General features: G+C 33.8%; 1 protein-coding gene across 1 annotated transcript; it reads left to right on the top strand.

The window, feature by feature from the left end:
- Window positions 1-5,635: 5,635 nt before the first annotated feature.
- LOC107825267 (uncharacterized) lies at window positions 5,636-9,448 on the top strand. The gene is made up of 3 exons (XM_016652101.2): window positions 5,636-5,987; window positions 8,313-8,393; window positions 8,787-9,448. Exons 1-3 carry the CDS (start codon window positions 5,807-5,809, stop codon window positions 9,203-9,205), a joined length of 681 nt encoding a protein of 226 aa, XP_016507587.1. The 5' UTR covers window positions 5,636-5,806; the 3' UTR covers window positions 9,206-9,448.
- The last annotated feature ends 6,913 nt before the right edge of the window (window positions 9,449-16,361 follow it).

Below are 16,361 nucleotides of genomic sequence, written 5' to 3'. Positions count from 1 at the left end.
AATATCGAGAGATGGGATTCAAAAAGTATTCTGAACTTATCTCACATCTTCTTGTAGCCGAGCAACATAATGGGCTATTAATGAAAAACCATGAAAGCCGACCTACTGGTTCTTATCCATTCCCTGAAGTGAATGAGACGAACTTCCACCAAGCTAAACGTGGAAGAGGACGTGGCCCCAGTCGTGGTCATGGCCGTGGTCGGGGAGGAAACTCTAATCGTGGTAATAACAATGCACCAAAGAACCCCCATCACCACCAGCAGTGGAAAAGGAAGGAACAAAAGCATGAAGCGATGCAAGCAGCAAAGCCAGAAAATGCATGCTATAGATGTGGAGGAAAAGGGCACTAGTCACGTACATGTCATACGCCAAAGCACCTGGTTGAGCTGTATCAAGCCTCCCTGAAGAAGACAGAGAAAAATATTGAAGTAAATTTTATTTCTGAAGATAATTTAGACTTCATGCATTTGGATGTAGCTGATTATTTTGCACTCCCAGAAGGAGAAACAAGTCATGTGATCGGTAGTGAATCTACAGAAATGTAAATATTTTAATTTTTGTTGTTTGTAGTAGATAGTATGGTTATGTAATTGTTGTACATAAATAAAAGTTATGCTTTAAAAATGATGTTTACTATCATATTTATTTTATTTATGTCATTTTGAAGAATATGGATAATCCTCAAATTGTGTTTGGATCAAAGACCAATCATGAAGATATTTGTGTAATTGATAGTGAAACAACCCATGCTATATTCAAAGATAAGAAATACTTTTCTTATTTGTACAAGAAAAAAGCAAATATTTCAACAATTTATGTTAATATAAGTTTGATTGAACGCTCCGGAAGAGCTACTGTATTTCTGTCTAAGAGAACAAAGCTTATTATCGACAATGCATTGTTCTCCTCCAAGTCCCGAAGAAACTTGTTGAGTTTTATAGATATCCGCCGAAATGGGTACCATGTTGAGACAATAGATGAAATAAACGTGGAATATCTTTGTATTACAAAGAATATTTCTGGCCGAAAATACATTGTAGAAAAGTTACCAACTTTATCTTCTGGCATATACTATTCAAAGATTAGTACAGTTGAAGCACACTCTATCGTAAACCAGAAGTTTACTGATTCAAATACTTTTGTGATTTGACATGGCCGTTTGGGCCATCCTGGATCAATAATGATGAGATGAATTACTGAAAATTCGAGTGGGCATCCATTAAAGAACCTGAAGATTCTTACAAATGATGAATTTTCATGTGATGCTTGTTATCAAGGCAAAATGATCACTAGACCATCACCAATGAAGGTTAGCATTGAGTCCCCTGCCTTTTTAGAACGTATACATGGGGATATATGTGGACCTATTCACCCACCAAGTGGGTTGTTTAGATATTTTATGGTCCTAATAGATGCATCTTCAAAATAGTCTCATGTGTGCCTACTATCATCTCGCAACCTGACGTTTGCAAAGTTATTAGCCCAAATAATTCGATTAAAGGGCACAATTCCCAGATTATCCTATAAAGGCTATTCGCCTTGATAATGCTGGAGAATTCTCATCTCATGCTTTTGATGATTACTGTCTATCAGTTGGGATAAAGGTTGAACATCATGTAGCTTATGTTCATACTCAAAATGGCCTTGCAGAGTCATTTATTAAACGATGCAATTGATAGCAAGACCACTACTTATGAAAACAAAATTGCCCACTATTGTTTGGGTCCATGCTATCTTGCACGCAACATCACTTATCCGTCTCAGACCAACACATTATAATAAATATTCTCCGTCACAATTAGTTTTTGGTCATGAACCAAATATTGCTCATCTACGAATTTTTGGATGTGTTGTATATGTGCCAGTAGCACCACCACAGCGCAGTAAGATGGGCCCCCAAAGAAGGTTAGGAATATATATTGGGTTTGAATCACCCTCTATTATTCGCTATCTTGAACCATTGACGGGAGATTTATTTACTGCTCGGTTTGCAGATTGTCAATTTGATGAAATAAATTTAGGGGGAGAGAAAAAGGAAATCAAAAGAGAAATTGTGTGGAAAGTTTCATCATTATCTCACTTTGATCCACGTACCCCTATATGTAATCAGGAGGTCCAGAAGATCATCCATTTATAAAATATAGCAAATCAAATGCCAGACGCATTTACTGATTTGAAAAGGATAACTAAGTCACATATCCTTGTAGAGAATGTTCCTATCCGAATTGATGTCCCAGCAGGACCATATACTAGCATGAGAGCTAGTGAACCTAAAGCACGCATGAAGCGTGGTAGGCCTTTGGGTTCTAAGGATCGAAATCCTAGAAAAAGAAAATCGACAAATTATCAAAATGATATTATGAAGGGATCTCCTGAAGAGACCCAAGATCTGATTAGTTCTGAGATTTCTGAAGAAATCAATGAACCCGAGACTCAAGTGAGCGAGGAACTTTTAATAAGTTCTACTGGTGATGGGATTAATTTAAATCGATCTGAAATAGTGGTGGATAATATTTTTGCATATAATGTTGCACTTAACATTATGCAAGATAGTGAGAATCTTGAACCCCGATCTGTCAAAGAATGTCGACAAAGATCTGATTGTCCAAAATGGCAAGAGTCAATTCAATCGGAATTGAAGTCACTTGCTAAAAGAGAGGTCTTTGGACCAGTAGTCCAAACACCTGCTGGTATAAAGTCAGTTGGGCATAAATGAATTTTTGTGCAAAAAAAGAATGATAAAAATAAAGTTGAAAGATACAAGGCTCGCCTTGTTGCACAAGGATTCTCACAACGACCTGGAGTCGATTATGAAGAAACATATTCACCCGTTATGGATGCCATAACATTTCGATATCTCGTCAGTTTAGCCTTAAGTGAAAGGCTTGAAATACATCTAATGGATGTGGTTACAGTTTATCTGTACGGGTCACTTGATAATGAGATTTATATGAAAATCCCTGAAGGATTTAAAATGCCTGAAGCATATTCAAAATCTCGAAAAATATACTCAATCAGATTACAAAGATCTTTGTACGGTTTAAAGCAATCTGGGCGCATGTGGTATAATCGCCTCAGTGAATATTTGGTGAAAGAGGGTTACATAAATGATGTTATTTGTCCATGTATTTTTATAAAAAAAAATGGCTTCAGAATTTATTTTACTTGCTGTTTATGTTGATGACATAAATCTTGTTGGAACTTCATAAGAGATCCAAAAAGCAATTGAATATCTTAAGAAAGAATTTGAGATGAAAGATCTCGGAAAAATAAAACTTTTTCTTGGTCTGCAAATTAAACATTTAGCATACGGGATCTTTATTCATCAATCTGCCTATACAGAAAGGGTCTTAAAACTTTTTTACATGGACAAAGTGCACTCATTGAGTACACCAATGGTTGTTCGATCACTTGAAGTGAATATAGATTTGTTCCGACCTCCAGAATAGGATGAGGAACTCCTTGGTCCCAAAGTACCCTATCTCAGTTCAATTGCTGCACTAATGTATGTTGTTAATGCTACAAGGCCTGACATAGCATTTTATGTTAATTTACTAGCAAGATATAGTTCTTCTCCTACACGGAGATATTGGAACGGGATTAAGCATATATTATGATATTTAAAAGGAACTCTTGATATGGGTTTATTTTATGCTAACAAAGATAGTGCAGATCTTATTGGTTATGCAGATGCAAGTTATTTATTTGATCCCCATAAAGCTAGATCTCAAACCGGGTACGTGTTTACATGTGGAGGTACTATCATATCATGGCGCTCCACAAAGCAATATATTGTTGCTACTTCTTCAAATCATGCTAAAATAATAGCTATTCATGAAGCAAGTAGGAAATGCGTATGGTTAAGATCAATAATTCATTTTATTCGAGATAAATGTGGTTTGAAATGTGAGAAAAGATCCACAATTTTATACGAAGACAATGTTGCATGCATAGCCCAATTGAAGGGGGGATTTATAAAAGGAGATAGAACGAAGCACATTTCACCAAAATTATTCTACACACACGATCATCAGAAAAATGGTGATATTGATGTGCAACAAATCCGTTCAAGTGACAATCCAGCAGATTTATTCACTAAATCTTTACCAACTTCAACTTTTGAGAAGATGGTTTACAAGATTGGAATGCGGAGACTTAAATATTTAAAATAAAGTTTTCATCAGGGGAGTAAAATACGCGATATACTCTTTTTTCCTTACTAAGGTTTTTTCTCACATAATGTTTTCCTAGCAAGGTTTTAATGAGGCACATTATCTTTTAATGAATATCCAAGGGGGAGTGTTATAAATATATTATATTATGGATGTTCATTTAGTACTCCATTGTAAATAAGCTTCCTGAAAAAAGCTTATCCATATGAGACTCCGCCGTAAATATGTTTATCTATTTAGTACTCTATTGGAAATAAGTCTCCTGAAGAAGTTTATCCTTTCGGTACTCCGTTATGGATAAATATTACCCATGGTAGAAGATTATCTATATCTTGCACAACAGCTTAGAGTAGCAACTTACACAACAGCTTGCAGTAGCATCTTACACAGCAGCTTCCTTTCTTCTATAAATAGAGGAGTTTTCAGTTCATTATGTACATAAGTTTGAAGTTTGAATAATATATCAGTTTCTCTCTATAGTTGTCTTTACTTTACTTACTTTATTTTATAACACTTCTATCATTTGTTATGGTATGGAATTAAGAAAAATGATCCTGTGGAGATTCTTTTTATTTATTTGTCGATCTTTATGTTTTATTATTTTTTTATGAAAATAATCATAAAATTAAAAATATATTAAAAATCGATCATAAAATCAATCTCCTCATAATTTCTCTAATCCAAAATGACCAATATTGAATCATTTTCCTCTCACCGATATCTATTTTTCATTTACTTTTATCTTGTTAAGAACAAAAAAAACATTAACGAACATTCAAGGGTGTAGTCTAACAATTAATATAGTAGGAAAATCTTATAAGTTAGGATTTAAATGAGAGAGAGAGAGAGAGAGAGAGAGAGAAATATGACATACTATACTATATAATCTCTTTTTACCTATCTAAAACTTCGTATGCGGAATTATTATCGGGAACTAAAGCACATAAAAGTCAACAAGGCATAAATATCCTAAACAAGTTGTGAGAGTCAAATTTTTTACACCTTTAAATTTTATAAAATAAAATTTATTTATTTAAAAATTATATAAAATTACTATAAATTATAATAATTACTCTATTGGTTGAACTTATTTTCTTTTTAGTCTGTACAAAAAAAATAACATATTTTCTTATTTGGAAATAATTTACTTTTATATAATAATTTATAGCCACACAAAATATATGTGCTTTATTTTACACCACAAATTCAAAAGTCTTCTCTTTTTTTTTAAATTTCGTCTCCAATGAGTTCACATAAGGAAATAATAAATTAAAATATTCATTTCATTTTTGGGACGAAGGAAAAATTATATGGTGGTAAACAAAAAGCCAAACCCCTATGGAACAGTAGATTGCAATGATTCCGACTTTTTTTGGGTGGGACCTTTCTGCTCCTCTACTCTTACTACCAAATTACGATAACTTCGCTTTCAAGCCCCAATTTTATCTTTTTTTAGACGAATTTTCAACTCTTTTATTTGTAACGCAAAGGCATAGCCTTTTGCTCTTCTCCCTGTTTAGTTGTCTCTCCTTTCTCTCACTTCTACTTCACTCTTTCTCTCTCTACTGCAGAAATTTTGTTTGATATGGAATTGTGATTGTAAAGGGGGTGTGTGTGTGTTGTGTGTTTAGTAAATGGGTTCATGTGTTTCAGTGCACAAAGACTCTGAATCAGCCATGAAAATTCGTCTTGTTTTTGGTTCTTCCAAAACTGACAAGCTTGTCACTCCTTCACCTCTCAACAAAAATGATACCAAAGTCTCTGATCTTCAACTCAAATCTCAAACTCCTGCTGTTACTACTTTTCCTGACTTTGGTACTACCCTATTACTCTCTCTTTATTCATTTGTTATTTTACAACAGAAACTCTGTGATAACTCTGTTATATTGTTTGGCAATGTGGAAAAAAGGGGAAAGCTGCTGTCTTTTTGAATTGAAGGTTAACATATGTTTCTGATTTTGAATGTTTTTTTAGTAATTAGTTTGTGTTGAGTTGTCTCACATTGGTTGTGGGATGTTATATGGGATGTTTAGTAATTAGTTTGAATGTGTTTTTAGTAATTACTTATATGGTATTGCGCGATTTACACCTTAGGCCTAAGGTTCATTTCTTTATATGGTATCGCTGACTGAGCTAGACCCATACCAATTCTTGGTTTATCCTATGTTAGGCTCTATGTTATGTTGTCCATGCTCAATCTCACCCCATGAACGAGCTTTTAGAGTTGAGTTAAACCCAATATCCGTTGTTTTATAGTCTGATGCCATGTCATGCCGTATTAGAGTTAGAGACCCAAAGTCCGTTTCTTTACCGTCTATTGCCATGTCATGCTGTGTTAGATTCTTGCCTCTGCTAATAGATTTTGTGCTGTTCCTAATTTTTGGTATTTTCAATTTATATGAGACCCATATGTCATTTCATTACTGGCCTTTGATTATCCGGGCATTTTGGAATGTAAAGGAAAGTTGAAGAGGTGTTCTGTTTGATCTGATGGACATTAGTTATGTATTTTTTGTGATATTAGTTGGTGGCCTAAAAAGAACACTTTAATACTATTTTACAGAGTAGTAGCTCTCTATTCCCTTTGTGGACTTAGAAATATTGACCAAGAAGCTATTTTCAGAATCTTGAATAATGCCAAAAATTCTTCAGTTGATGGGGCCATCTGCAGAACTTGTTATCATGGGCAGGGCAATTTTTTAATTTCTGAAGAAATTATTAAGATAGCAGCTTAAAGTATCACCAGAAAAGAAAAAGAAAATACTTAGCTTAGTAGTATACCTTAAACCAAGGAGATATTGTAGTACTTCTAATATTATATATAAAGGTACTTTTTAGCATTCCTCAGTTCATTACATGAATTGTAAAGAATGAGTCTTTGCAGCCTTGTAATTAGTCATTGCAGCATTCTCTTTTTGCTGGGCTGCTACTTTTATCAAACAAATATTTCTTTATAATGAGATTTCTTCCTCTACTATTAAAAGCCATCCTCACTAACACCGACAACTATCACATAATACCATTATGCACTTGCTAGAGGATATTATTTTCATCAACATTTGATGGTCCTTTGGAACTTTACATCAACATCAGATGGTCCTATGGAAATCTTAGTTCATGTCTTGATTGTTGCATTCATCAATATCTCCATGTCTAAGACAATACTTGAGCTGTTGTACTAAAACATTCTTTGAGATAGTTAAAACTGAGGGTGACATTTGTTATAAAACCAATCCCCTTGTTTGACATATCATGTCGTGGGTCTACACTGCCCTCACTTATACTATCCGTCTATAATGATCAGCAAATAGTCAACAATATTCTCTTTTCCTAAGGATAAAATTAAATTTTACCAGTATTTTCAGAGCTTTGGTTCAATAGTTAAGGTAGTACATTGTGTGTTGTGTGGTAAGCACACATCATGAGCCGAAGCTTGCTATGAATCAAGTTTAGTGTTTAAATGAAGGAGGGTAGAGGGGCGAATTCATTATCCGTCGAATTTCAAAGCTTAAAACAACATTATTCTCGGTAATGAAGTTAATTAAATTAACTAAATAAATTTTACAAGTAAAATAAAAACACTGTACAGTTTTTAGTTTACCTCACTTTTAAGGAAGCATGTTAAGTTCTTTGTCTTTCTTGAATCTTTTCCTTGTTGCTAGCAGAAGATAAATGTATTAGTTTGATATGGCTAATGGCCTCAGCCTTCTCATAGTTCAGTTTTATTCATGTGGATTAACAACGGTTAGTCGAGGATACTAACATCATATCTACCGTTGTTTTTGCTGCATCACCTTGTGTTCTTGATCATGTGCCTAATAATAGCACTCTTTCTTGAAAGTCATTTGTGGTTTGCCAATGAGTGTTTCCAACCAATCTCATTTCTCTTTATCTGTATTGGATGGATTTATTTTGAATATGATTATCTAGCCTTATGGTTGAATAACGATAAGGACATGGTGTATCCTCCTTTTCAGTTTTCTTCTTTAGTTTCTCAAAGTACCACTCTGATTCACTGCATGAAACAGAGGAAACCTTGCTAAGTGTTTAAAATTTTCATGCATAGTGCGTGAGTTTATATTTATGGTGTTCTATTTTATTGCATCTTTTATCTGAGTCAGAGACATTTCTTTCTTGTAGGTAGCAAGGAGGAGACCTTCTTTGATTCCCAGCCTTGGTTGGATTCAGATTGTGAAGATGACTTCTTAAGCGTGAATGGAGGTAAGATCTTCAGTTGATGGTTCGTGTTATTCCATCCTCTCTCCTTTCTCTTTCTTTGTTTTCATAAATGAGCTACAAAATGGAACTTTAATTACTGTATCTTGATCTACTCACGGGTAGTGCCTAATGATTCACGGGGAGAAGCTGCAAAAGCAGTAGTATTCTAATAATATCACTTATTTTGATTTGAAAGAAAATGCTCACGACACCCTTGAAAAGTACATTAGCTATTAGTAAGATTCCGACATGCGACTTTTAATTAGTTAATGGTATCCAGCTAACAGATATGTGTTCTTCAGTCCAAAACCAATGTTTAGAATTGTCTAACTGCCATTTTTTATTTACTCTTGTATATCATCTTGTATTTTTATGATTCTCTGAATTTGACTACAGATTTTACGCCATCCCGTGGAAATACACCTGTTCATCACTTAGCTAGAAATTTAACAGGGAACAGAACCCCTGCTTATTTTCAGCAATCATCCCCAACGGATAAAAAGAAGAGATTATCTGAACTTTTCAAAGAAAGCTTGAGAAGCGATCAGGACCAAAATGGGCAAAATGCTGAAGAAAAACAAAATGGTACAAATACTAAAAAAGAAACTGCGTCAACTGGTGCTCAACTTCCTCCAAGATCCACACCTGGGACACCTTATGCGTCTGTGTGTAGTAGCGAAAGAACACCCAGTGGACTGTTAAAATCTGACGTCAAAACGTCAAAGTCAGCACAATGTTGTCTTCCAAGGTTGCTCTCAAGTCGTAGCTTTAACGGAAGGAGGAGTAGAATGAGTCCTGCGCGTAATGTTGGCTGATGGCAAATGCTGTCTTTCTTAAGGTATGTGTATATGTGCATGTTCATCAGGAATTCTGAGACTTTAAGGTATAGAATGTGACCATTAATGGTCAGTAAAACTTAATGGCCATGAGATTTCGGCACGAATACACAAATACGTAGAGTTATGGTATGTTCATTCTAGAATTTGGCTCTTGTCTGTATAAAGATATAGAAGAACAGCTTTGTCAATCAATCAACCAGTAGTTTACTTTCATGTTTATGTTTCTGTGTCGTCAATGAGCAGACTGACATTTTCTCTGTCAACCATAGAAAAAGCAGGTAGTATTTTATTTTATTTTTCTAAAATGAGAAATATTTGTTTCTTGATAAAATTATAATCAAAGGAGATATTTTGGATAATGTGTCTCTTTGAAGGTAAAAGTAATATAAATTAAAAGAAAATTACAACAGAAAAATGAGCTTAAGGGCTCAAGCCCAAGATTTGCTTCCTCTGTTGGACGCGGGCTCGTTGGAAAGTGTGATTTTGATAATTTTGTTTAGCTGTTGATCTGTTAAAAACCCTTATGGGCTTGCTAGAGGCCCAAAGATAATGAAATGGGATAAATTTCACAAATAACCACTTTTTAGCTCTTGCTATTAAACAATGACCACTATCATTGAGTTTCAAATCCACATGTGGAACTTAATGATAATGTCATGGAGTTTCACTTAACCCGTAGAATTTGAAACTTCATGAAAGTGGCTATTTTTCAATTACAATGTTAAAAATTGATTAGCTCGTGCTATTACTATAATATACAATGAAATGTGCTTCATCGCCTTGGCCCTTGGATGAGATATCATGGTTACTACAATTTCAATTTTGTAAATAAATTTTAAAGTCCTGACGGGCTATATAGAAAGTTACTTTTTTTAACTATATACATGAATTATACATATTATACATCTGCTGTTATTTTTTATTTAAGCGATCGGATATGAACGACTATTTAGATTAATTCTTCAAAATTAAAGGGGTGAATCTGGTACCAAGCAGTCATAGTGATTGTTAAGCATATGATGATGGGAACTTGAGTATCTTCCCTAAGGTTGTCTAATGGTTGGGTTGGCTGATTTTGGGCTAGTCAACATGAGCCGAGTCAATAAATGGGCGGGTTAATAATTCCTCTAAAATTTATTTGGGCCGAGATGAACTGGGTCAAGATGAACTAAAATTTAGGTCATAGTTCAACCCGTCCAATTCTTATCAAGCTTTAATTAATGTGTGTTATTTTCTTATGAACTGTTAATTATCAAATAAGATTTTTTTTCTTTTGTTATGGTCATATATAACATATCAAACAAAACAAGAATACTTTTTAAGATATTTTAGCAAAGTTACTCATGAATTAATTTGGGTTAGTAAACAGTTCAACTTTACATGGGCTGAGATGGTCTGGGATCAAGATGGACTGAGTTCAACAAATGAGCGGGTCAAATAATTTTGGGCTCAAATTGTCACCCCTAATCTTCCCTTTGCTTTTTAAATAGATATTGAAATGCGAGAATGGCATGCATTCTCATTTTATTTAGAGCAAAGTTCATTTGTAACCACTAGGGCCAAATTTATATCACCTGATAGCCACAAATTAACCCCATACAATTAACAGCCCAAAATTAATTAAAAGGCTAGCCCAAGACCACTGCCACTCAAAACCCTAACTTTCTTCTCCCTCAGCGATCATACGTATTTTCCTCAGCCGAAAAAGCCGCTGCCGAATGCCGCCGTCGCAAGCGCCGCCTCCGTATTGAACCACCAATCAACTCCCTCCGTCGTGATCCACTCCCGAGGGACCGCCTTCGCCTGACGACCGCCGTCATATCACTTTTTTGTTCTTCTATAATTCAATATGTGCTCATTGTTCTCTCTTTGCTTACATAAACATTGGACGTTCCCACAAAATTTCTTCTTCTTCAAGAATGCTCCAAATATAGGGGATATATAATGTTCGAAATTAATGTTTATAATTTGGTTAAAAAATTAAAATTATTCGGTTAACTAATAAAATATTTTGGAAAAGGGGGAATCGTCTTGCACTTATTGTGAAATTTGTGACGATGCGAAACCCCCTAATACGTTGATACGGGACAGCAGTTGCAGGCACTATTATTGTGAAGAATGCATAAAAAATAATATAGGAGAAAAAATCGATGAAGATATAAAAGAAGTGAAATGCCTTGTTTCCAGTTGCAAGAGAATTTTGGATATTAAGTCTTTAATGCCTAGAGATTTTCTCAATCGAGTAGAAGATGCGATCAGAGAAACTGAGGTTTTGGTTTCGCCGTTGGTAATCAAATGCCCCTTTTTGGATTGTACAGGGATTTTTATTGATGATAAAAATAAGTTTTTAATTAGGGCGTGTCCTAAATATTGGAGAATGTTTTGTGTCAGTTGTAGAGATTCATGGCATATGGGAATGTCATATGTTGCTTATAAGTTACACCTTAATATTTTTTGTGTCAGTTGTAGAGATTCATGGCATATGGGAATGTCATGTGTTGCTTAATTCCTTATTCTTGATAATGATGATGAAGAAGAAGATGATATTGGAAAAGGCAATTCCTTGGTCAAAATTCTCCAGTGAAAAAGGTCAACTTTTTTTCTTGAAGACAATTTTAATCAGTACTTCATTCCTCACTTGTTAATGTCAACAACAAGAGCATTTCTTTTGAATATTGGTATATTATATATATATATATATATATATATATATATATATATATATATATATATATATATACACACACAAAAAAAAAAGGATTTACAAAAGTTATATAAAATAGACCGTCACTATACAATTTATATACAATAAACTGTCACTATACAAAAATAGACTGTCATTATACAAAAAATATACTAAGTAGACTGTCACTATACAAAATATATACAACATAGACTGTCACTATACAAAATAGACTGTCACTGTATAATTTATATACAATAGATTATCACCATACAAAATATATACAAAATAGACTGTCACTATACAAAATATATATTAAATAGAATAGTCACTATACAAAAAATTATACAAAATATACTGTAACTATAAAAATAGACTGTCACTATACAACAAATATACAAAATAGACTGTCACTATACAACAAATATATAAAATAGATATTTCGGGCTATTAAATGTAATATGTTTGGGCCGGAGGGTCATTTTGTGTCAATGGGCAAAAATATGGGCTATTAAAATTTTGAGGGGCTACAGAGGGTAGTTTTCTCTTTTATTTACGAAAGACATGTTCATACTTCTTTTGGTCGGAGCTAAAAAGTGCAGAATGCTTTTTTCCCATTTTCTTGCCATACTGTTCACCATGAATGTTCCTCGCTTTTTGACATTTTGGACCAAAAAACAGGAATCCATGGCGATTTTCAATTTTTGTGTGTTAATATCCACGCCATCTTCATGAATTCGGGCGACGAGCTCCGAATAGTAAAAGATTTTGTGGGCCCATTAGAAAAGACATAATAAACAATAGTAATTTCTTTTCCATAACCGTTCTTCATTTTTTGATGTTTTATGGCCATAAAACAGGAATTAAGCACGGTTTCTTATTTTTCGTATGTTAATGCCTACGCCATCATATTGAATTCGGGCGACCAGCCTCGAATCGCCTAAAATTTGTGAGCCCATCATAAATGACCTAATGAACCATAGTTATTGTTTTGCCATGACCGTTCCTCATTTTTTGGCATTTTAGGGCCATAAAACAGGAGTTTAGTGCGATTTTCGCTTTTTCGTGTGCTAATGCCCACGTCATTTTCATAAATTCGGACGACCAGTCCCGAATAGTCTAAAATTTTGTGGGGCCATCAGAAACGACCTAATGAACCAAAGTCATAGCCTCGTCATGACCGTTCCTTATTTTTTGGAGTTTCAGGGCCATAAAACATGAATTCAGTACGATTTTCGATTTTTCGTGTGCTAATGTCCATGCCATCTTCATGAATTCGGACGACTGGTCCCGAATCGACTAAAGTTTGTGGGCCTATCAAAAACGACATAATGAACCATAGTCATTGCTTCGACATAACCGGTACTCTTTTTGGAATTTTAGGGCCATAAAACAGGAATTCAATATGATTTTCGATTTTTTGTGCTAATGTCCATGCCATCTTCATGAATTCGGGCGACCGGACCCAAATCGCAAATAATTTTTTGGGCGCATCAGAAACGACCTAATGAACCATAATCATTGTTATTTAAGCGATCAGATATGAACGACTATTTAGATTAATTCTTCAAAATTAAAGGGGTAAATCCGGTACCAAGCAGCCATAGTGGTTGTTAAGCATATGATGATAGGCACTTGAGTATCTTCCCTAAGGTTGTCTAATGGTCGGGTTGGCTGATTTTGGGCTAGTCAACATGAGCCGAGTCAATAAATGGGCGGGTTAATGATTCGCCTAAAAGTTACTTGGGTCGAGATGAGCTGGGTCAAGATGAACTAAAATTTAGGTCATAGCTCAACTCGTCCAATTTTTATCAAGCTTTAATTAATGTGTGTTATTTTCTTATGAATTGTTAATTATCAAATAAGACTTTTTTTCTTTTGTTTTGGTCATATATAACATATCAAACAAAACAAGAATAATTTTAAATATATTTTAGCAAAGTTACTCATGAATTAATTTGGGTTAATAAACAGTTCAACTTTAGATGAACTGAAATGGTCTAGAATCAAGATGGGTTACGTTCAACAAATGAGCGGGTCAAATAATTTTGGGCTCAAATTATCGTCCCAAATCTTCCCTTTGCTTTTTAAATAGATATTGAAATGCAAGAATGGCATCTATTCTCATTTTATGAAAGACATGTTCATACTTCTTTTGGTCGGAGCTAAAAAGTGCAGAATGCTTTTTCCCATTTTCTTGCCATTACTATTTGTTGGTTAGTTCTTAATGTCACGACGCTTTTTCAAATCTGGAGGAAGTATCCTAATCCTCCTAATAATAATAATAATAATAATAATAATAATAATAATAATAATAATAATAATAATAATATAATACTCAATGTGTTCTAGTTTATGTTATCAATTATTATTTGAAAAGTTAAAGTAGTTTTTATTGACCATGATTTTACAAACTTTTTAAATATTTTGAATTGTTAACTATTGTGACTTATATTATTTTATTTAATTTTTTAATATGTAAACTTAATTTAAAAAAATTATGCTAAAAAATTAGGTAGTTTAACTCTCATTGTCACAAAAAAAATATGGGAATACTTACATAAAAAGAAAATAAAATGAGCACAGCAACAGATTCCACGAACTATGACTCAGTGGCGTGATTGCTTTGACGTGTGGATGTTTACCAATTACAACACCTTCCAAACCTCTTTTCCGTTTGCTACTTCTCTTATTTTATTTTTTCCCTTTCAAGTTTCCCACAACATCAGATATTTTTATTGAGTTTTTTTTCACTTTTAGCCCGCGATAAAAATTATTTATATTTGGTAATCAAAAAATTATTTAAAATTTATATAATTTTTGTATATAACGTATATAGTGTGTGTGTATATATATATATATATATATATATGAGAGAGAGAGAGAGAGAGAGAGAGAGAGAGAGAGAGAGAGAGAAATTAAAAAAAAATATATTTTTCGGCTATTATTTTGAGAGTAGCTATACATTGTCATTTTTTCCTTCTTTTTTTTATAACCATATGTATGAATTACGTTATAGTTTTAGCCAGTGGACGATCTCCGATAGTATATGTCCTACTCATTGAGTTTCGCCACAATTGCAACAGGCTGAAGCCAGATATAAAATGCAGTTGCTTACGAGAAAATTGTTTAATCTGATTTAAATTTTATATACTGACTATATAAACTTTTTATTTTACCACTGTAGTTTAAGTAGATAAAAAGTTATAAGACAACTAATTCTTTTAATTAATATAGACAACTAATTATAATTATATTTTAAATAACTTGTTATTGCATTAAAAATTTATACCATCAGCATATATAAATGGATTCCTTGTTTAATAGTCAGAGGTGGAAGTAGTGAAAGTTGTAACTTACTAAGGTTTAATAACAGAATGAGGAGTACATCCTCGAGATTTTATCCTCTCTAACTTTTATATACAAGTAGCCAAAAGTCAACTAACAATGTGTAACAAGCAGATTGGGCCTTAATTTCAATTTCAACAAGATACGCCAAAGCCGACAACTTGACCTCACTTTATCCATCTCCCTAAATATTGGTTCGATCTTATTTGATTAATAAAATTTCTAACTGGAACTAGCAGTGAGCTTCATTTAAATTCTACAATAGCGATATCAAATTTTAGTAATTGAGTTCTATATTTAATGTTTATACATATTCAGTAAATTTTTAATACAAACTCGTAGGTTGATTTCTCGCTCCGCCCCTAGCTTCAACATCAGACAATATCCATTTAACATTACTATTTACCCTAAAATTCGAGTAACAATTAAACTTGTTTAGTGGTTTTAAGAATACGTAATTTTATCCAATACCAATTGACAAACAAGGAATTGAAATAGATAATTTGAATAGTAAAATAAATGAAACCATTGTTCTAGTAGCGCTTTCGACCTCGATTCGAGATGGTCTCGAGGTTGGGTAAGAAGAACAGTAAAGAACAATGATGAACAGTAATGGATAATAAGTAAAATAGAGAGCAACGTTTTTGTATATTTTTATCAGTGAATCAATGCCCCTTACAAATGAATAGGGTCCCTCTTTATATAGTAGAGGAATCCTAAATATGGTACAATTCTAATCACAAAACTAATTCCCATGATTGACATCAATAACCGCTTGATTTGATATGTGCCGAGATTTTCGCCGAGATTTTCGGTCGGTTGTTAATATCTCGCCATTCCGTTATTATGCCTTACTCGAAGTCGGTCATGCTCGGTCTCGATCTTCAGCGAGCACTTCGATCTTCGTGCTTCGTACTTTGCCATTGAGCTCGAGCCTGGTTTATTACGAGCTTACTCTCGAGGCAGCTCCTTGTGCCAATGAAATCTGACATGCCCGATTTCGACCGTATACAGATAGTCCCCGCGTTTCGTGGAATAAAATGATAAGAAACGGTTTGAGCCTTGATTTTCTGAAACCTCGATCATGATGTCGTCCTTGTG

Source organism: Nicotiana tabacum, chromosome 14, assembly GCF_000715075.1.
Source record: "Nicotiana tabacum cultivar K326 chromosome 14, ASM71507v2, whole genome shotgun sequence".
NCBI classification, from domain to species: domain Eukaryota; kingdom Viridiplantae; phylum Streptophyta; class Magnoliopsida; order Solanales; family Solanaceae; genus Nicotiana; species Nicotiana tabacum.
Note: the sequence above shows the minus strand (reverse complement) of the source record. Positions and strands in the feature narration are given on the sequence as shown.